The sequence below is a fragment of the Hylobates moloch genome, unplaced genomic scaffold (assembly GCF_009828535.3).
Source record: "Hylobates moloch isolate HMO894 unplaced genomic scaffold, HMol_V3 SCAFFOLD_10, whole genome shotgun sequence".
In the NCBI taxonomy this organism is placed as follows: Eukaryota; Metazoa; Chordata; class Mammalia; order Primates; family Hylobatidae; genus Hylobates; species Hylobates moloch.
In genome coordinates, this window is record NW_026652285.1 from 21,018,754 (window position 1) to 21,041,235 (window position 22,482).

General features: G+C 38.6%; 1 protein-coding gene across 4 annotated transcripts in view; it reads left to right on the plus strand.

The window, feature by feature from the left end:
- SKAP1 (src kinase associated phosphoprotein 1) overlaps positions 1 to 22,482 on the plus strand; it is a 311,067-nt gene that overhangs the window by 30,678 nt on the left and 257,907 nt on the right. For all 4 annotated transcript variants that reach the window (XM_058446039.1, XM_058446040.1, XM_032163348.2 and 1 more), the window contains exon 2: positions 9,149 to 9,254. In XM_058446039.1, coding sequence (XP_058302022.1) covers positions 9,149 to 9,254 — 106 coding nt within the window. The remainder of the gene's footprint in view (positions 1 to 9,148; positions 9,255 to 22,482) is intronic.

Below are 22,482 nucleotides of genomic sequence, written 5' to 3' on the forward strand. Positions count from 1 at the left end.
AAAAAAAAAAAAAAAAAAAAAAGAAAGAAAGAAAGAGAGAGAGAAAGAGAGAAAGAAAGAGAAAGAAAAGAAAGAAAGAAAAGAAAATGCACACTGGGTTTTGAAGATGTAGTGCCAAAAAAGCAAAATAGCCCAGGAATAATTTTTATATTGGTTACATATCGAAATAATATTTTTGGTTAAATAAAAAATAAATACTATTAAAGTTAATTTCATCCCTCTTTTTAATACTTTTTAAATAAGGCTACTAGAAAATTTAAAATGAAATGTGTAGCTTCCATTCTGTTTCTGCTGGACAGCACTCCAAATCATTATTTATTTTTGTCTACTTCATCTATCCAAGACTAGTAGTAACATTAAAATGTCGTTTTTTTTTTTTTTTTTTTTTTAGAATTTCTGCTTCTCTCACAGTTTTCATTGTATATATTTTAGTGTGCTACTTAGCACATAACAGGTCATATCTATTGTGCATTGTACTTTACATCAAATGAAATTACCATCTTTGGCCTTTTAAAAATAGTTTCTTTAATTCTATTTTGATACGAATTATTGCCATTCTTGCTTTTAAAAAATCATTTTGCCTAGGATGTTTTGTACACCTCTCTTTTTTTATTTTCAGCTTCATTGGTTTCGGATATCTTTTAAATAGTAATTAAACTTGTTTAATTTTTTGATACAGTACAAAAATTTTTGCTTTTAATACAGAAGTCTGACTTTTCACAATTGTCATCTTATTTTATGAGTTCCACTTTTATGCTGTGTTGCTTTTTTCTATATTTTATTATATTGAATATTTTAAAAACCTTTAATTCTACTTTTATTACGTTTACACTTCGAAAAATCATAGTTAAACCCATTGTCTTTAATTATCACTATCAAGGATGAAGTAGTATCCATTGACCCTATGTAAATGTGTAATTTAGTATATATTTTCCTCTCTATTCATTTTCTAACTAGGAATTATACTATTTTTACATTTTTTACATTGTCTCACCATACGAATTTTTGTTTTGGTTTTGTTTTTATAGAGTTTCACCCTTCTTGCCCAGGCTGGAGTGCAATGGCATGATCTTAGCTCACTGCAACCTCTGCCTCCTGGGTTCCAACAATTCTCCTGCCTCAGCCTCTGGAGTAGCTGGGATTACAGGCATGTGCCACTACGCCCAGCTAATTTTGTAATTTTAGTAGAGATGGGGCTTCTCCATGTTGGTCAGGCTGGTCTCGAACTCCCAACCTCAGGTGATCTGCCCGCCTCAGCCACCCAAAGTGCTGGGATTACAGGTGTGAGCCACCTCGCCCAGCCAAGACTTATTTTTGATATTAATATTTTTATAAATTTTAAACCATATAGACCACAGTGATTTCTTTTTTTTTTTTTTTTTTGAGACACAGTCTCACTCTGTCGCCCAGGCTGGAGTGCAGTGGCGTGATCTCAGCTCACTGCAATCTTCACCTCCCAGGTTCAAGGGATTCTCCTGCCTCAGCCTCCCAAGTAGCTAGGATTACAGGCGCCCGCCATCATGCCTGGCTAATTTTTTAATATTTTTAGTAGAGATGGGTTTTCGCCATGTTGGCCAGGCTGGTCTCAAACTCCTAACCTCAAGTGGTCTGCCCGCCTCCGCCTCCCAAAGTGCTGGGATTACAGGCGTTACCCACTGCGCCTGGCTGTGATCTAGATTTAACTTGTTTTGCAGTTTGACATTTATCACCACCTCTTTCTCTTTGTGGATCAGAGTATATACTTGAGAAGATTTTCTCCTTCTATATGGCCAAGCCAACGTCCTGACTATGCTTAGAATTCTTAGAGCACACCATTTTTCCTTTAAAATTTTGTACACATCTCATCTTCTGATGCTTATTTTGTAGCAAGGCCATTTTGATTTTGTTGTTCTTGTTGCTGTTGTTCTGTAGGTGTCTTATTTTTTCTCTCTGGGTGCTTGAGAGATGTTTTCACTTCCCTTGAAATTTTGAAAGCTCAAAAGGATATGTATAGGTGTTGTTATTTATACACACACACACACTGATACATATATATATATTTTAACTATGATTTTCAACGTGTAAATGTAATAAAAAAATTCAATATAGTATTTTGAGACAGAGTCTTGCACTGTCTCCCAGCTGGAATGCAGTGGGTTAATCATAGCTCTCTGCAACCTTGAACTCCTGGGCTCAATGGATCCTCCTGTCTCAGCCTCCCGAGTAGCTGCAGGCATGCACCACCATGTCCAGCTAATTTAAAACTTTTTTTTTTTTTTTTGTAGAGACAGGATCTTGCTTTTTGCCCAGGCTCGTCTTGAACTCCTGGGCTCAAGCAATTCTCCTACCTTGGCTTCCCAAAGTGCTGAGATTACAGGTATTTATTTATTTTTTTAAACAGCTTCAATGAGATATAATTCACATACTATACAACTCGCACATTTAAAGCATACAACTCAATGGCTTCTAGTATGTTCACAGAATTGTGTAACTATCACCTCAGTAAATTTTAGAACATTTTCGTTACACCAAAAGAAAACCTGAACCTCTTAGCCTTCACTCTCCAATCCCTCTCCCTGACTTTCTTTCTTTATCTACTTTCTGTCTCTGTAGATCTGCCTATTCTACACATTTCATGTAAATGGAATCATATGATATGTGGTCCTTTGTGACTGGCTCCTTTCACTTAGCATAATGATTTTAAAGATTCATCCATGTTGTAGCACATATCAGCATTTCATTTCCTTTTATTGCTGAATAATATTCCATTGTATGCTACATTTTATTTATCCATTCATCAGTTAATGGACATTTGAGTTGTTTCTACTTTTTAGCTATTAAGAATAATGCTGCTATGCCAGGCGTGGTGGTTCACGCCTGTAATCCCAGCAATTTGGGAAGCCAAGGCAGGCAGCTTGCTTGAGTCTAGGAGTTCTAGACCAGCCTGGGCAATGTGATGAAACCCCATCTCTACTAAAAATACAAAAATTAACCCAGCATGGTGGCATGCACCTGTAGTCCCAGCTACTTGGGGGGCTGAGGCACGAGAATCACTTGAACCCAGGAGGCAGAGGTTGCAGTAAGCTGAGATTGCACCACTACCCTCCAGCCTGGCCAATAGAGTGAGACTGTCTCAAAAAAAAGAGTAATGCTGCTATGAACATTTGTGTAAAGTTTTTGTGTGAGCACCTATTTTCATTTCTTTTGGGTATTTCCTAGTAATATAATTACTGGATCCTATGATAATTCTCTGTTTAGCCTTTTGAGAAACTGCTAGATTATTTTTGTAAGTGGCTGCACTGTTTTACATTCCTACCAGCAATGTATAAGGTTTCCAGTTTTTCTACATTTTCAACAACATTCATTGTTGTTCGTTTTGCCTGTAACCATTCTAGTGGGTGTGAAGTGGTATTTCATGATTTTGATTTGCATTTCCCTGATAGCTAGTGATATTGAACATCTTTTAATGTGCTTATTGGTCATTTGTGTATCTTCTTTAAAGATATGTCTATTCAGTTCCTTTTCTTATTTTTCAGTTGGGCTATTTGTCTTATTATTATTGAAATATAAGAGTTTTAATATATTCTACATACAAGTCTTTCATCTGCTATATGATTTACAAAAGCTTTCTCTCATTCTGTGGGTTATCCTTTTGCTTTCTTGTTGGCCTTCTTTGAAGCATAATAGCTTTTAAATTTGATGATGCCGTTTGTCTATTTTTTTATTTGGTTGCTTTTTTTTCTTGGTGTCATATCTGAGAAACCATTACCTAATCCAAGGACACAAAGATTTACACCTGTCTTTTTCTAAGAGTTTCATAGTTTTAGCTCTTATATTTAGGTCTTTGATCCATTTTTAGTTAATTTTTTAAATGGTGTGAGGTAGGAATCCAACTTCATTCTTTTGCAAGTGTATACTCAGTTGTCTCAGCACCATTTGTTGAAAAAACAACTTTTTCAACATTTAATTGTCTTGGCCGTCTTGCAAAAATTGACCACAAGTGTGAGGGTTTATTTCTAGATTCCCAATTCTATTTCTTTGAACTTTATCTCTGTCCTTATGCCAGTACCATATTTTCCTAATTGCTGTAGTTTTGTAGTAAGTTTTGAAGTTAGGAAGTGTGAGTCCTCCAAATTTGTCTTTCTTTTTCTTTTCTTTTTTTTTTTTTTTTTTTTTGAGACAGAGTCTTGCTCTGTTGCCCAGGTTGGAGTGCAGTGGCGCAATCTCGGCTCACTGCAACCTCCACCTCCCAGGTTCAAACAATTATTCTGCCTCAGCCTCCCACGTGGCTGGGATTACAGGCACTAGCCACCACACTCAGCTAATTTTTGTATTTTTAGTAGAGATAGGGTTTCTTCATGTTGACCAGTCTGGTCTTGAACTCCTGACCTCAGGTGATCCACCCGCCTCAGCCTCCCAAAGTGCTGGGATTACAAGTGTGAGCCATCACGCCCGGCCATTGTCTCTCTTTTTCAAAATTGTTTTGGCAATCAGGATTCCTTACATTTCCAAGTTAATTTTAGGATTAGCTTTTCAATTTCTACAAAAAAAGCCAGCTGGGATTTTGATAGGGGTTACATAAAAGCTTTAGATCAATTTGGGGAGTATTGCCATTTTAACAATATTAAGTCTTCTGATCATGAACGTAGAATATGTTCTATTTATTCGTAAGTGCTTAATTCTTAATTCTTTTACCTGCTTTATTTCTTTTCTTTTTTTTTTTTATTTTTATTTTTGAGATAAGGTCTTGCTCTGTCACCCAGCCTGGAGTGCAGTGATGTGATCTCAGCTCACTGCAGCCTCAACCTCCTTGGGCTCAAGTGAGGCCACCTTAGCCTCCCGAGCAGCTGGGACCACAGATGAGCACCACCATGCCTGGCTAATTTTTGTATTTTTTGTAGAGGCGGGGTTTCATCATGTTGACCAACTCCTGGGCTCAAATGATCTGCCCGCTTTGGCCTCCCAAAGTGCTGAGAATAATCCCAAGCATGGACCACCATGCCCATCCTACATGCTATCTTAAATGGAATTTTATTAATGTCCTTTTTGTTTGTTCATTGCCACTATATAGAAATACAGTTGATTGGTTGGGCATGGTGGCTCACACCTATAATCCCAGCACTTTGGGAGGCCGAGGTGGGTGGATCACCTGAGGTCAGGAGTTTGAGACCAGCCTAGCTAATGAGGAGAAACCCTGTCTCTACTAAAAATACAAAAATTAGCCAGGTGTGGTGGTGCGTTCCTGTAGTCCCAGCTACTCAGGAGGCTGAGGCAAGATAATCGCTTGAACCCAGGAGCCAGAGGTTGCAGTGAGCCGAGATCATGCCGCTACACTCCAGCCTGGGAGGCAGAGTGAGACTCCGTCTCAAAAAAAAAAAGAAAAGAAAAAAGAAATATAGTTGATTTTTGTACATTCATCTTATATCCTGTAAACTTGCTGAACTCTTTTATTAGTTTTAATAGTTTTTTAATAGATTCCTTAGGGTGTTCCATATACAAGATGTCATCTGCAAATAGAAATAGTTTTACTTCTTCCTTTCCAGTTTGAATGCTTTTTAATTCATTTTCTTGCTTAGTTGTCCTGGCTGGCATCACCTGTACAATGTTCAGTATAAGTGGTGAGAACAGACACCCTTATCTTATTCCTGATCTAAGGAACATGGGGAAAGTGTTCAGTCTTTGACCATTTATTTTCTTTTTAATTTTTTTTTTGAAACAAGTCTTGCTCTGTCACCCAGGCTGGAGTGGCGCAGTCATGGCTCACTGCAGCCTCAACCTTCCAGGCTCAAGTGATCCTCCCACTTGAGCCTCTTGAGTAGCTAGGACTACAAGCATGCACCACAATGCCCAGCCAATTTTTTAAAAATTATTTTTTGTAGAGATGGGATCTCTCTGTATCATCTAGGCTAGTCTCAAAATTCCTGCCCTTAAGTGATCCTCTTGCCTCGGCCTCCCAAAAGGTTAGGATTACAGGCACGAGCCACCGTGCCTGGCCAGTCTTTAATCATTAAGTACAATGTTAGCTGTGGGTTTGTGTTGATGCTTTTTATTAGTTTGAGGAAGCTTCCTTCTATTCCTAGTTTGTTGAGAATTTTTATCACGAAGGGCTGTTGAATTTTGTTAAATGCTTCTTCTGTGTCTAGTGAGATGATCATGTGGTTTTTTCCTTTATTCTGTTGTTATATTACGTAAATTGAATCTTAGATGCCATTTATTTTTGCCTTTTAATTCAGCTTCCCATTTCCTCATTCATTAGCATTCAAAGGACCCTAGTGGAACCCATTAGATCACATATGCAATAGATACAATGCAGAGCTTGGATGTTGATGGTGGTCCTTTGTGAAATATTCAATTTCCAGGACTTTGTATCTCATCAAAAGTCCTAGCAATGGCTATTTAGGATTTTTTGTTTGGTGGTTTTTTTGTTTGTTTGTTTGTTTGTTTTTGAGACTGAGTCTTGCTCTGTCTCCAGGCTGTAGTGCAGTGGTGCAATCTCAGCTCACTGCAACCTCCAACTCCCTGGTTCAAGTGATCCTCCTGCCTCAGCCTCCCGAGTAGCTGGGTCTACAGGGGTGTGCCACCATGCCCAGATATTTTTTTTTTTTTTTTTTTTTGAGATGGAGTCTCGCTCTGTCACCCAGGCTGGAGTGCAGTGGTGGGATCTCGGCTCACTGCAAGCTCCGCCTCCCGGTTTCATGCCATTCTCCTGCCTCAGCCTCTCCAAGTAGCTGGGACTACAGGCGCCCACCACCACGCCCGGCTAATTTTTTGTATTTTTATTAGAGACGGGGTTTCACCGTGGTCTCGATCTCCTGAGCTCGTGATCCGCCCGCCTCGGCCTCCCAAAGTGCTGGGATTACAAGTGTGAGCCACCGCGCCCGGCCTAATTTTTGTATTTTTAGAGAGACGGGGGGGTTTCACCATGTTGGCCAGGATGGTCTCAATCTCCTGACCTCATGATCTGCCCGCCTCGGCCTCCCAAAGTGCTGAGATTACAGGTGTGAGCCACCGCACCTGGCCTGGTGTTGTCAAATGACGTGAATATAAAACAAATTTTTAGGTGTGCTTATCTAACTATATAAATTCATAGCAATATTTTGATAGTATATATCAGGGGTCCCCAACCTTTTTGGCACCAGGGACTGGTTTCATGGAAGACAATTTTTCCATGGACCGGGGGTGGGGGGATGGTTTGGGGATGATTAAAGAGCATTAGATTTATTATGCACTTTATTTCTGTTATTATTACATTGTAATATATAATGAAAAAATTATACAACTCACCATAATGTAGAATCAGTGGAGGCTTGAGCTTGTTTTACTGCAACTAGATGGTCCCATCTGGGAGTGACAGGAGTCAGTTACAGATCGTCAGGCATTAGATTCTCATAAGGAGCACACAACCTAGATCCCTCACATACACAGTTCACAATAGGGTTTGTGCTCCTGTGAGGATCTAATGCTGCCACTGATCTGACAGGAGATGGAGCTCAGGTGGTAATGCAAGTGATGGGGACCAGCTGTAAATACAGATGAAGCTTCACTTGCTCACCTGCTGCTCACCTCCTGCCATGTGGCCCTTTATTTAGAATTTCATAATTATCAGATCACTGAGGAAATAAGGTTCCTGTGTGTGGCCCAGGGGTTGGGGACCCCTGATATATATGATACAGTTTCATATTACAGGCACAATTTTTGGAGGTGGAAAATTTTAACTATATTATTTATACACTTTTGGGGGATGACAAACCTTTTGTGCAGAATAAAATGTGTAGCCAATGTTTCTGGCAGTTGTAATCATTATCAATGTTATTTTGTCTTTGAAAATTTGTAGAACCACCCCCCCCCCCCGCAATTTCTTCCTTCAACATAACATGATTTGTTTCATATTATGTATTTCCATCATGTCCCTATTTTATAATGTATGTTCACATTAATTGCAGTTCCCTTCTCTTGGAGATATTTGTCTTTCTCATGTGGGTTCCTTCACTTGGTTGTATTGTCATTTTCACTGATGATGCATCTGCTAATTAATATTTCTTTGAATGCCTGCCCTTTTGTTCTTGATTTTTGCAGTTCAGCTCTATTTTTTATTTTGGCTCTATTTATTGGTATTTCTTTCTAGCTTCTATTGGGCTGTGACCTTCTGTGACTTATTTATAATATTTACATGTTTATGAAATTGACAGTCCAGGCCGGGCGCGGTGGCTCACGCCTGTAATCTCAGCAGTTTGGGAGGCCGAGGCAGGCTGATTGTCTGAGCTCAGGAGTTCGAAACCAGCCTGGGCAACATGATGAAAACCCGTCTCTACTAAAATACGAAAAATTAGCCGGGCTTGGCGGCATGCGCCTGTAGTCCCAGCTACTCAAGAGGCTGAGGCAGGAGAATCGCTTGAACTTGGGAGGTGAAGGTTGCAGTGAGCCAAGATGACGCCACTGCACTCCAACCTGGGCAACAGAGTGAGACTCCGTCCCCCCACCAAAAAAAAAAAGAAAGAAATTTACAGTCCATTCTCTGCCATCAGTAATAATTAATATGTAAATATTTACCTAAAATGATTTAGAAAATAGTTGTTTCTTTTTTTTTTTTTTTTTTTCTGTCGCCCAGGCTGGAGTGCAGTGGCACAATCTCGGCTCACTGCAATCTCCGCCTCCCGGGTTCCCGCCATTCTCCTGCCTCAGCCTCTCTGAGTAGCTGGGACTACAGGCGCCCGCCACCACGCCCGGCTAATTTTTTTTTGTATTTATAGTAGAGACGGGGTTTCACCGTGGTCTCGATCTCCTGACCTCGTGATCCGCCCGCCTCGGCCTCCCAAAGTGCTGGGATTACAAGCGTGAGCCACTGCGCCCGGCCGAAAATAGTTGTTTCTTATGGCTAATATATGTGATTGTTTTCTAAATTCATAGCAAGGTCTTGGATTATTAGAACATGTTACCTACAGGTATATATAAAATTTTAGTTATTATTTATTCTGGTAACGTATACAAAATATAAATTTTACCATCTTAACTGTTATAAAGTATAAGTTCTGTGGCATTAAGCACATTCACATTGTGCCACAACTATAAAGTTTTTAAAAAGAAAACAATACCCATTTCTTAATCCTTCTGATTTTCCTTTCTTCCTTAGTACATCTTTTCTGTTTTATCAACTTTCCTTTTCTTTCAGATGCTGAAGAGTTTCTGGCAGAAGGTTTGCGGAATGAGAACCTCAGCGCTGTTGCAAGGGATCACAGAGACCATATTCTACGGGGCTTTCAGCAAATCAAAGCCAGGTTTGTATAAACTGGTTCCATTAATCTTCTTCATAAGCTTTAAAACAATTTATAATCAGTAAAATAAAGTCACAAGGTAACACATACCTATCATAGTTCTTTATACTTGGCAGAAACTTAATAAATGTTTACTGAATTGAATTGGAGGCAGGCAAGCATAGTTAGTGTAGTTTACCAAAATAAAAATGTTTTGATAATTATGTATGTATCTTGAGGTAATTATTTTGCTTTTAGCTTTGGATTTTTATGTTAGCCTTTATTGACCACTTTTGCATTTAACTAAAAAAATGGTGAAAGCTAAACATTTATACTTGTCCAAATTATTAACGAGGAAGTGTTAGGCAGTATGAGATAATGTTCATTATGATTTTTGGTACTGATTTTACTTCCACATCTCCTTCCCTCATAGAAAACTTAAACGAGACTTATCAAGTTGATTCTTTGACCATATTGAGATGTTTTATTCCTGGACTGGGTTGAAATATTATGTTCATTTTTTTTAAATAAGAGGCCCTGACGTAATTTGTGCATTTTAGAATGTGAGCATCTGACAGATGCAGACACTTGCTTGGGGAAAAAAATAAAAATTTTCCTTTATAATGTATTTTCTGACCACCTATTGCTTGAAATGGGTAACTGAATGAGAGCAAGGGATAAGTGAGTGTTCCTTTAGCCTTTTCAAACCTGGTGGCAATGTGATTCAGAATGTTTAAACTGAATATTCTTAGAAAAGGAAGAGCATCTGCAGGGTTATGGTTGGGATTTAATTTGCGTGGCTGACCGTTCTTAGTATCTGGTCTAAAAACCTCATTGAAACTCCGTAGAAGCAGAGAATTTTATCCTTCGGAAGGGCACAGCCAGAATCTATTCCATTCAGGAATGTGAGAGAACCTCATGAGATGCCCTGCTGGATCTTAATCGATCTTTCCTGCTGGCTAATTAAGCATCACTTTTACTCAGCAACTGGGGACTATGTAATTATCAGCCTGGGTTGCCCTGAATAATTGAAACAAACAGAATGCAGAAGATGGGAGATTTTTGCAAAAGTGGGAATATCTATAATTTTTGGTAGGTTGAAAGAGTGTTTAAAATAAAGTTCTCCATAATGCTATTTTATTAATAGATAAGTTTAGGCTTAGTTACGTACCTGGAGACTTAGTAACCTATAGAGTTTTTTTAATTTCACAAGTTTGCCTTTGTATTTTATGATTAAGGGTGGCATGCGGAATAAAGATGGAATTATTTTAAACTGGGAGAGGAATGCCCTAAATATAATGGTGTATTTGGTGATTCTGTTGGTATAAATCTCTGATAGGGAATGCAAAAACACTTTTACTGCAGCTGTAGGTACAAATACACAATGAGGAGGAATTCTTTCCTGTATTTGTACCACAACATTGAGAAAGGACTAAATTTCAATCTTAAGTTGGTAATAAAAGGCAAATTATGGTAACTCATTACTGTCAGCTGCATATTATTATACCTCTTAATCCTCTTTTAAAATACATACACACATGCACACACATGCATGAACACACACAGAAGCTGAATTTGTCATGGGGTAGAGTCAGTTTCTTGTTCTCAAATTCTTGTTCTCAAAGAACTTTCTGTGTGGTTTGTGGGGTAGACATTCAGGAAATCATCAGCAGGAACTTTAGGAAATATCTGCATTGTTGATGGGAGCTTTCTGTTCATTGACTTGTTGCAAGAAAGATGACACTTTATTTAGAATTTCATAATTATCAGATCACTGAGGAAATGAGGAGCCAGAAATTAGATACTGTACAAGAAAATGGAAAAACGAGGCTTTCCTCTGGCAAGCTGTTTGAAATTGCCTTACATCCACCCATTCAATCATCATTCTGTTAATGTAACCCTTGTTTTCCTGAATCCTCTTCTTCAGCCATATCACCTCTATTGTGCCATTTATGACTGCCACATTTACTTATGTTGTGTGGCAGTTATATGTCCCCCAAAAAGCTTGGCATAAAAAGAAATTTAGAAGTCATCAAACTTAAGAGTTAAACGTGTATAGCAGACTAAACGCAGTGGCTTACTCCTATAATCCCAGCACTTTGGGAGGCTGAGGCCAGATCACTTGAGGCCAGGAGTTTGAGACCAGCCTGGGCAACATAACAAAACTCTGTCTCTACAAAAAATAAAAAGTTAGCCAGGTGTGGTGGTATATGCCTGTGGTCCCAGCCACTTGGGAGGCTGAGGTAGGAGGATCACTTGAGCCTAGCAGGTTGAGGCTGCAGTGGGCCATGATCATGCCACTGCACTTCAGCCTGGGCAACCAAGTGAGACTCTGTCTCAAAAAAAAAAAAGTAAAAAATAAACATATGGCAAATACATGAACCATACAGTAACATAAAAATAATTAAAATTAATGAAGATCTTTTAAAAGGTTTTCTTTTTAGTCATTTTTTTGTTTGTTTTTTGCTTTTTTTTTAGACAGTCTCACTCTGTGGCCCAGGCTGGAGTGCAGTGGCACAATCACAGCTTGCTGCAGCCTGGCACAATCACAGCTTGCTGCAGCCTCGACCTCCTGGGCTCAAGCGATCCCCGGACCTCAGCCTCCTGAGTAGCTGCACATCACCATGCCTGGCTAATTTTTTACTTTTTGTAGAAACGGGGTGTCACTATGTTGCCCAGGCTGGTCTGGAACTCTTGGACTCAAGCAGTTCTCCTGTCTTGGCCTCCCAAAATGCTGAGATTACAGGCCTGAGTCTCTGTGCCTGGCCTCTTTTTAGTCAGATTAAAACAATAATATTTTAGGAGTTTGGTAAATTTGGGGGGGTGGTAACCTATCTAAAACTATAATTTAGCACTTCAAGCCTTATTTGGAAGGTAGATAAATCTCTAGCAAGATAATCTGGAAAAGCCACTACTAGATAAATGTAAATTATGTATTTACACACACACATATATATATATTTTACAACTTCCCACTCTCTTTGTTGTTTCCTTGCTTCCTTTAATTCTTTCCTCAGCGTGTATTGCTCTAGAAACAAAAGGGTGGAAAGAAATAAAAATAGCACTGCCTCTGATTCTTGGTAAACTTTAGGGGCTTAGCTCTTATTTTTATGGCTGGCTTGGCATTCACTGGTATTTGCCATGGTTGTGGACTTGCTGTAAATGGAAGCATCTGACTCCATCACAGCTATTATAATGTGTTTTTTGCTATTTTTTGTTGTCTAGAGTGAATGACCACAGGAAAAGACAATTGTGTCAAGAATCATGGGTGTTCTCCAAGTGCTCATCTGTTTTTCAGTACAAATCACTTTAGCTATTCTGTTTTTAGACTTAGAAACAAAAAATAGCTATCTTTTTTTAGACTTAGAAACAAAAAATAAAATCCTATCTATATTTACATACTCTTTTCTTTTTGTTTGAAAGTGTTACCAATGAAGGCTAATATTTTCCATGTAACACAAAATAAAAACGGATAGCAATTTCTGTGATTCCAAGGAAATGAAGCCCTGTTGTGGTATTTGTTGTCCTAAGCTGTGATTTTCATTGCTGTTCTTAAAAACTATACAGCTTTCACATTCTAAGTCCAAGTTTTCATTGAGCCCTTTGGAGAATGGCTAGTATGAAAACCAGGCAAAGGCACTTCCTGCTTTATTACGATGGTCACTGCAGGATTAGCACCAGATGTGAGACACCTGGAATGAAGCAGTTGTGATCTACGCTCAGACACTTGATGGCATTCTAACTCATTGGGAGAAACAGTAGAGCATTTTTTAAATGTTTGATTCAGTGGAGGCCATCTGACTGCAAGAACACGTTGAGAGTGGAGGAGGGATAAAGAAAATATAATTTTTTTTTTTTTTTTTTTTTTGAGACTGAGTCTGTGTTGCTCAGGTTAGAGTGCAGTGGTACGATCTTGGTTCATTGCAACCTCCACCTTCCAGGTTCAGGCGATTCTTGTGCCTCAGTCTCCCGAGTAGCTGGGATTACAGGCATGAGCCACCACGCCTGGCTAAAGTTTTTTGTATTTTTGGTAGAGATGGGGTTTTACCATGTTGCCAGGCTGTTCTCTCCTGACCTCGGGTGATCCACTCACCTTGGCCTCCCACAGTGCTGGGATTACAGGAGTGAGCCACCACACCCAGCCAAAAATAGAATATTTTTATTACTGAGATGTGGCTTAATTTCTCTCTCGATGGCTCTTCTTGGATAACTAGTCATTTATGCTCCCTGTTGGAAGTGAAGGACAGAGCCAATGGAAGCAAACTTGGAGTATTGTTTCCTTCTGTGAAATTTAGTAATGCTGAAGGAGTTCCAAAAAGAGACCAGGAGATTTATATCATATTGAGATGGAAAGAAATAAAGAAATACATTTTGTGTAACAGGGTTATGGCACAAAACTCAGGACATTTAAACTACAGGCTGAAAGAATATCTTGAACATGTCTCATTTGTGGGTGGCTAACCTATAGCTCTGTGTGAAACATGATATACTAGTAAAATCTCATAAAAATAATTCTGACTTCCTTTGGGAATTTCACGTTTTCTTTTCAGCTTAACGTGGATTTAGCTTTAAAACAAGATTTAGCTTAAGAATGTATAATTCTGATATTTTTGTATTATAGGAAGAAAGACAAGGAGTTAGCCTGATAAAACTCTTGGGAGCAAGAGTTTTGAAGTAGTATACTGTAAATATAATTACCATTAATTATATAGAGAGTTTTACTTTTCTTAAATGTTAATTATTGAGCTTAAAAATCCCCAAAACAAAACACATTCAAATGAAGTAGGCTTATCAAAAGAACTAATGTATAATGTGCTATTAGTACATTTGTGTTATTCACAAGTTTCAAGATTTGCTCATAACATCTTTTTCTGTTATTTAATTTTGCTACTTGTACTGGAGCTTCAGTGCCAATGCAGAAAAAAAAAAAAAAAAAAAAGGAGGAGGTACTTGAATGATCCATCTAAGTTTAAATAGCTCTGAAAAGGCTCAAAAGTCATAGCAATAATTTGACCACATCTGGAAGGTTAATAACTCGTTTCTTCCTTTTTCAGTCTTATCCCTCCCTCCCATCCTTAAAAGAAGAAAAAAAAAAAACCCACAACAAGTTCAACATTATTTCTCAACTCATCAGTTATATCAGCCAAATTTTTGCTTAGTTCTCTGTTATTCAATGGATGAATGTTGAGATTTCACAACTGAGTTAGAGTTTTGTGAATCTACTTCTCTAGGGATGAGAGGTTGTATTTATTGCTCTTTTAATCTGGAATGCCCTACAGGTGAGAATGATAGAATATTACTTACTGTTGATCTCTTGGCTTAACTTTTAAGACCTGGTAAGGAAGACCATCTTGTTTTTTTTGGTTTTTTTTGGTTTTTTTATTATACTTTAGGTTTTAGGGTACTTGTGCACAATGTGCAGGTTTGTTACCTATGTATCCATGTGCCATGTTGGCTTGCTACACCCATTAACTCGTCATTTAGCATTAGGTATATCTCCTAATGCTGACCCTCCCCCCTCCTCCCACCCCACAACAGTCCCCGGAGTGTGATGTTCCCCTTCCTGTGTCCATGAGTTCTCATTGTTCAATTCCCACCTATGAGTGAGAACATGCAGTGTTTGGTTTTTTGTCCTTGTGATAGTTTACTGAGAATGATGTTTTCCAGTTTCATCCATGTCCCTACAAAGGACATGAACTCATCATTTTTTATGGCTGCATAGTATTCTATGGTGTATATGTGCCACATTTTCTTAATCCAGTCTATCGTTGTTGGACATTTGGGTTGGTTCCAAGTCTTTGCTATTGTGAATAGTGCTGCAATAAACATACGAGTGCATGTGTCTTTATAGCAGCATGATTTATAGTCCTTTGGGTATATACCCAGTAATGGGATGGCTGGGTCAAATGGTATTTCTAGTTCTAGATCCCTGAGGAATCGCCACACTGACTTCCACAATGGTTGAACTAGTTTACAGTCCCACCAACAGTGTAAAAGTGTTCCTATTTCTCCACATCCTCTCCAGCACCTGTTGTTTCCTGACTTTTTAATGATGGCCATTCTAACTGGTGTGAGATGGTATCTCATTGTGGTTTTGATTTGCATTTCTCTGATGGCCAGTGATGATGAGCATTTTTTCATGTGTTTTTTGGCTGCATAAATGTCTTCTTTTGAGAAGTGTCTGTTCATGTCCTTTGCCCACTTTTTGATGGGGTTGTTTGTTTTTTTCTTGTAAATTTGTTTGAGTTCATTGTAGATTCTGGATATTAGCCCTTTGTCAGATGAGTAGGTTGCAAAAATTTTCTCCCATTCTGTAGGTTGCCTGTTCACTCTGATGGTAGTTTCTTTTGCTGTGCAGAAGCTCTTTAGTTTAATTAGATCCCATTTGTCAATTTTGGCTTTTGTTGCCATTGCTTTTGGTGTTTTAGACATGAAGTCCTTGCCCATGCCTATGTCCTCAATGGTATTGCCTAGGTTTTCTTCTAGGGTTTTTATGGTTTTAGATCTAACATGTAAGTCTTTAATCCATCTTGAATTAATTTTTGTATAAGGTGTAACGAAGGGATCCAGTTTCAGTTTTCTACATATGGCTAGCCAGTTTTCCCAGCATCATTTATTAAATAGGGAATCCTTTCCCCATTGCTTGTTTTTGTCAGGTTTGTCAAAGATCAGGTAGTTGTAGACATGCAGCATTATTTCTGAGGGCTCTGTTCTGTTCCATTGATCTATGTCTCTGTTGTGGTACCAGTACCATGCTGTTTTGGTTACTGTAGCCTTGTAGTATAGTTTGAAGTCAGGTAGCGTGATGCCTCCAGCTTTGTTCTTTTGGCTTAGGATTGACTTGGCGGTGCGGGCTCTTTTTTGGTTCCATATGAACTTTAAAGTAGTTTTTTCCAATTCTGTGAAGAAAGTCATTGGTAGCTTGATGGGGATGGCACTGAATCTATAAATTACCTTGGGCAGTATGGCCATTTTCACAATATTGATTCTTCCAACCCATGAGCGTGGAATGTTCTTCCATTTGTTTGTATCCTCTTTTATTTCATTGAGCAGTGGTTTGTAGCTCTCCTTGAAGAGGTCCTTCACATCCCTTGTAAGTTGGATTCCTAGGTATTTTATTCTCCTTGTTCTCATGTTATTTCTATAACACTGAGTCACTTGAAGATTCCCCTAATGATAATCTTATGTTTTCTTTTTAGGTTGCTTACCCAAAATGTTGTTTGGAATTTTTTTTAAATAAATGCTACAAAAATGTACACATTACCAACCAAACCTTAAAACTTCTCTTTGATTTCTTTTATGGTACCCCCATGACTTTTTAAAAAATTTGGAATGTGATGTAGGAAATTTCATTTCTTGGGATTTTATTTTATTTCATTATTCTGTTGAAAATGAGTTGAGCATAAAGTGGGCTTTTATAATCACACCATGTGAATCATTTCTTCTTTGGATTCTGGATCTTCTCTCTTAGTGTGTAGCCTCCTCTAGTCTCCCTGAAGTACAGTGCTAGCAGGGTTGATAATGAAATGCATTCCTGCTTATCACACTCAGCAAAGGGCTCAGAGAAGATGGGAAAAAAATCAATCCCACAGGAACTTCTCGAGTGCTAGACATCCATATTTAGCCCCCAGGCATTTAAAATGGAAATGAGATATCTTAGGGTTTTAGTTTTTGATTTACACAAGATGTCATTACTTCCTTGGCAATAGGAATATTTTAGAGACCAACTGCTGACCTGTTTGGGAAGATGTCAGCCTATCGCCCCAGGTGTGATGTAGTTTCTTCATATTTCTTTCAAAACTCTCAGCAGTGCTTTGCAGTAGCTTTGATTCTTTGGGCTTCAAAGGGTGTCCCTTCCAGGGCCAATCTTAGGAAAGAAAAAAAAAAAACAGTGTAGAGGAACAAACAGCTCATAAAAGAAGTGCTATCCCTGTGGCAGCTCTTACTGTAGTCAGAAAATTAATAGAGAGTTTACAAACCAGTAATACTACAGCATGGCAAAGCCAAGAAAATTCCAATTTGATGCTGGTGCTTTGTTGTTATAAAATCCCCACTTGTAGTGAACCATTCTTAAATCGTCCAGCTTCTAGTAGTTTTTATCACAGTGTGGTTTATATAAGATATATTATAATTAAATGCTGAAACTCAAAGCTCCCTCTTGAGTTTGTGAGCCTTGTTGAGGTTCTTATTATAATTTACAGAAAACTTTATGGCCACATAATCTCCAATTAGCTATTTCTCCAAGTTTTATTAGTGAGTGACTCTCATTTGTAAATTCTACCATAACCACAAGGCCCATACAATTTGGTAATTTAGACCTTCTATCATGTTTACCAAGTGCCTTTGTTCTTTTGTTGATGAGAGAACTGATATATGAGAAATTACTCAAAGTAACAGAATTTGTTTAAATATTAGGATTTAGAATTTAGAATTTTATCTAGCCAAGCCATTAAAAAAATGAAGTGGCATCTTTCAAAGATTATTATTGGTTTTAAAAAACTGTAAACAAATATTGAAGTCTAGTTAATTATATGCATGCTGAATTGTTTGGGGATGGAGTGTTCTAATTGGAGCAGTTTGTTTTGGAATATATAAAAAATAACATGGATGGAAGGATATATGACAAAGCAAATAAAATGTGAATCACAGAATATATCCACTAGATTGTGGGTGTACATGTGTGTTCTTTCAACTTTTGTGCAGAGTTGAAAATTTTCATAATATAAAGATTTTTTATTGTTTGTTTGTTTGTTTGTTTGTTTCCTGAGACGGGGTCTCACTCTGTCACCCAGGCTGGAGTGCAGTGGCATGATCTTGGCTTACTGCAACCTCTGCCTCCCGGGTTCAAGCGATTCTCCTGCCTCAGCCTCGAAAGTACCTGGGATTAGAGGCGCATGCCACCACGCCCGGCTAATTTTTGTATCTTTAGTAGAGACAGGGTTTCACCATGTTGGCCAGGCTGGTCTCAAACTTCTGACCTCATGATCCGCCTGCCTCGGCATCCCAAAGTGCTGGGATTACAGGCGTGAGCCACCAAGCCCAGCCCCATAATATAATGTTATGAAAAATATTTGATTGGTTTGACTTTGCATGTCAGAAACCATGGATTTTATTCACTCTGGTTTCAGAAAATCATAGGATTCCTCCATACGGGATATGGTTTTTAAGGATGATAATTTTCTAGGAATAATCTTATTATTTTTGGGTAATACTGAACTAGGGGATAATCCTCCAGTTTGTTATTTCTGACATAAGTAACAGGAAGTAGCTAACTTTTGTACTTCTTTAAAACTTCTAAACCAGCAATTATTAGGAGCTAAAATTCAATTCAAACATTCTACCTGGGATATCCTGAAATTTTGATTTTTTTTAAAAAAAAGGAAAGGTAATTTCTGACTTTTCTCATAAATTTGATAAAAGGAAAGCTAATATGAGATTGGTAGTCCAGTAGGAAATGGAACTCAATTTTATAATTTAAAAATCATTTTATGGTATTAAAAATGACAGAGGTTAGAAACAAAGCTCTTATTCTTTTATTGAACTAGAATTGAAAGTGGCAGAAAATCATTTTGGCCCTAGTGCAGTAAATGTTATCACTAAAACATGTTCAGGGGATATTAGGACAGTCTCTCAAGCACCAGAGACAAAAGTTCACAAAGCAAGAACTGATTTTTCTGTCCTTATCTTGAAATTATTAAATGTACAGGAGACATGAAGGTATCTTAGTTCTAAGAGGACTGGAGATGAAGTATATGTTGAAAGTGATAATATCTCCATTCTGGAGAGGTGAGATGGAGAGAAGAGATAGTGGCATGGGTGTTTCAGCAGTTACAGGCACGGTGGAGGGAAGAGAGTGCACAGGGATAGGAGGGTTCATGAACCAACACAGAGCTGAGAAATCCAAGAGCACAGAAAATTATACTCATGCAATATTGTGAGCTGATGATGAAAATGGTAAGGAAGCAAGTGATACAATTCTTTAAAAGAATTGTGTGAAGATTATATTTAACAGGGAGATTAAACTGGAGCTCTCAGCAGCTACTTTATTTTGCGAATCTTGTAGGAGAGAAATTTTAAGTCCATTTGGGAAAAACCAATCATTTTTGAGTGTGCAGTGTGATTACGCTTCAGAATTTTGTGTAAATGGAGCAGGTTGGTAGGCATATGTTTGCTGATCCTAAAATGATTAAAATTCAGAATAAGTAAGACTCTTGTGAAATTGAGTTTTCAGGTTCCAGCCAGTGTTCTGTGCTGCCATATGGCATAACTAGAATTAATTGCTGTTCTCAGGCTCTTATTCTTCTACTGAATATTTAGGTGCCCTGTTTGAAATATTAGTGGTTCCACAGAAGTATTTAATCACATGAGATAGATGTTCGACATGTTCATGAAAGCAGTGTATGTAGCTAATAGTTGCTTAGAAGAAAAAGCCCCTCATGAGGTTTTCTAGCTTCTCTTCTCTGCTCCTGCCCCCACCCCCTAACTTGTTTTAATTGGAAAAATGGATACCGGATAGGAGGGTTAGCAAGGACAGGAGGAAAGATTATCAAGACTTTATAGGGGAGACAAGAAAAGATCAGACAATAAATTGTTTTTACTAGTCTTTAGCTCCTTGATACTCCAAGTATCAACATGGAACAGCATCCTGGAAACTTGTTAGCAATGCAAACTCTCAGGCTCTGTTGAATGAGACCTACTTAATCATCATCTGCATTTTAATAGGATCCTAAGTTTATTTGTACAGTATGCACATTAACATTTGAGAAGCACTGTTTTCACACATCAGATTCATTTTAAATTCAGTTTCTCAGAACTTAGAATACATATTTCTGGAGCTCATAAGCTCCTTAAAGGCATGAATGGTCTTATAGTCACTAAAAAAAAAAAAAAGATCTAGCATGGTGCTGGCATGTTGCATGAGTTCAATGATGTGAGTAAAATGAATGGTGAAAAACTGTTATAAATGTGTTTTTAGGTCCTAGACTAGACCTGAGATCAACAAGAGACCCTCTTTATTAGGAAACTTACTATTTAGTAGCCAACCCTACATATTCTTTCCTAGAAATAAGGATGTTTTCTTTTTACTGAGTGTTAGGAGAGACAGAGCCAAGGCATCCATCTCTTCATGTGTCTCCTCTAATAACATATATCTAATATTCTAATTGGAACTGTGACAAAAGGTTACAGGGCTACTGACCGTGTATTGGAGTTCTATCACAGCATGGATGCCAGGCATTCCAGCCGTCTTTGAGACTTATCGCCAGCTCTCTACATTGGCCAGCAGCATCCCTATTCAGCTTGCACTTCCTTGTCTCTACCATTTCTCCTCTTTCTTGAAGACCTCTTTTCTAACTCTTTCCCCTGTGTTCCCTAGAATCTATGTCCTGTTATAACCAAACCCCACAATATCCTCCACCTCTTCTGCATCCTAAAGGATGGTTCTCCCACAGGACCCTGTTTGCTTGCGGCCCTCTTAAATAGAATTTGGTCATTTTCCCAAAGTGCTGTTGGCATTCTTCAAGCTCCCTGCTGCTACTTCTGGACTTTCACTATTCAATCTTGCTTCAGACCTCTCCCCTTTTAAGGTTTGTCTTTGTGGCTTTACAGTACCCTCTCCTTTTGTCATCTTTTGAGTTCAGAGTCCCTCCACACAGTATTTGAGGACTGAAGCATTGGCTCATAGTTGTTATCTTCACTCCATTCTTGATGTAGAGACTTCCTCTTTCTTAAATTTAGCTTTCCCTTCTTCATTATGTCTCTCCAATAATTATAAAAATATACTCAAATTTCTCCTAATATTAATAAAATCATTGTATCCTGCACAGTGATTCCCTCTTTAGCTACTGTCTTTGCATCTATTTTTTTTTTTTTTTTTTTTGTGCAGGCAAACTTCTTGAAATAGAAGCCTAGAGTAGCTATTTCTGGCTTCCTGGTCTCTAGTCACTTCCCAGTCACTCTTCAGTCCCCTTTAATCTAGCTTCTGCTCCTAGTGAGCAACTTTCTCCAATGTACCAATGTCTCCAATTGCCACAGCCAGATGGTACTGTGAAGTCTTTGTCTTATTTGGTCTTTCTGTAGCATTTGACACTGCTGATCACATCCTTTTTCTCATAAATGTAAAAAACTCTCCATTGATTCTCATGAATTCTCCTGGTTTTCTTCTTCCTTGTGTTTATGCTCTTTTTTAGGCCCTTGAGCTCATTTTTCTACCCTGTCCTCTTTGCTCTTGTTCCTCAGGGTTTTCTCTTTCCTCACCACGTTCTCCTTAGGAGGCAGTTACATGCATGTCCATAGCTCCACAGCTTCTCCTGTGCATGGGAGACTCCCAATTCTACAGCTCAGCTGCAGTTCTCCCTCCAAGGCACCAGACAGCATATTGCATACCTCCTTCTGGGTGTACCTCAAACTTCACAAAGCTGGGCATACCCTGCTGGATGCCTACTCAGCAGCCACCATCCCTTCTTCCTTGACAACAGAATCATGATCTATAAGCCATTCTGCTTTGCCAGTGCTTGGTCTAGAGTTTACATAAAATATCGTTACGGCGGAATAAATGTAAGAAGACTTCTGATAGATTCTCACAGGATAGTCTTATAGTTGGGAGATAGTAATACACTGAAATGCAATAGGACGTTACTCTGCTCTAAGGTGTTAGAGCAGAAATATGGGAAGAGCCGGGCTCCTTCATGTCATTGTTGGGCCCTGCACAATTCTAGAATCTCCTGTCTTCAGACTTTTTGTTTTGTGGGAAAAATTAACTTCCACTTGTTTAGGCCCTTGTCAGTCAGGTTTTCTGTTACTTGTGGCCAGAAGAATCCTAACTGCTTGAATGTCTAGAACTGAACTCATTATCTTATATTCTGCTCACCCCTGAAGTCTACCTCTGCTTTCTCTAGGCCTAGGCTCCCAAGGCAAAATCCTGGGAGTCATTCCTGATTGCTCCCCCTTCACTCCCCAAACCATCAACAAGGCCTGTTGATTCTTTGTTCTAAATGTCCTCCCCTTTCTCTTCCCTTTGTCACTAGCTAAACTTTAGTCTTCATAAAGTTGTACTCAAGCACTGCAGAATTCTCCTTTCTGGTTCTCTGACTCCAGTCTCTCCCTGTTCCAGTTTATTCTGCTCCTCCATCCATGTTGAAAGAGCAAACTTTTTAAAAAGGGTAATTTATTCGCTGGGCGTGGTGGCTCACGCCTGTAATCCCAGCACTTTGAGAGGCTGAGGCAGGTAGAGCGCTTGAGGTCAGGAGTTTGA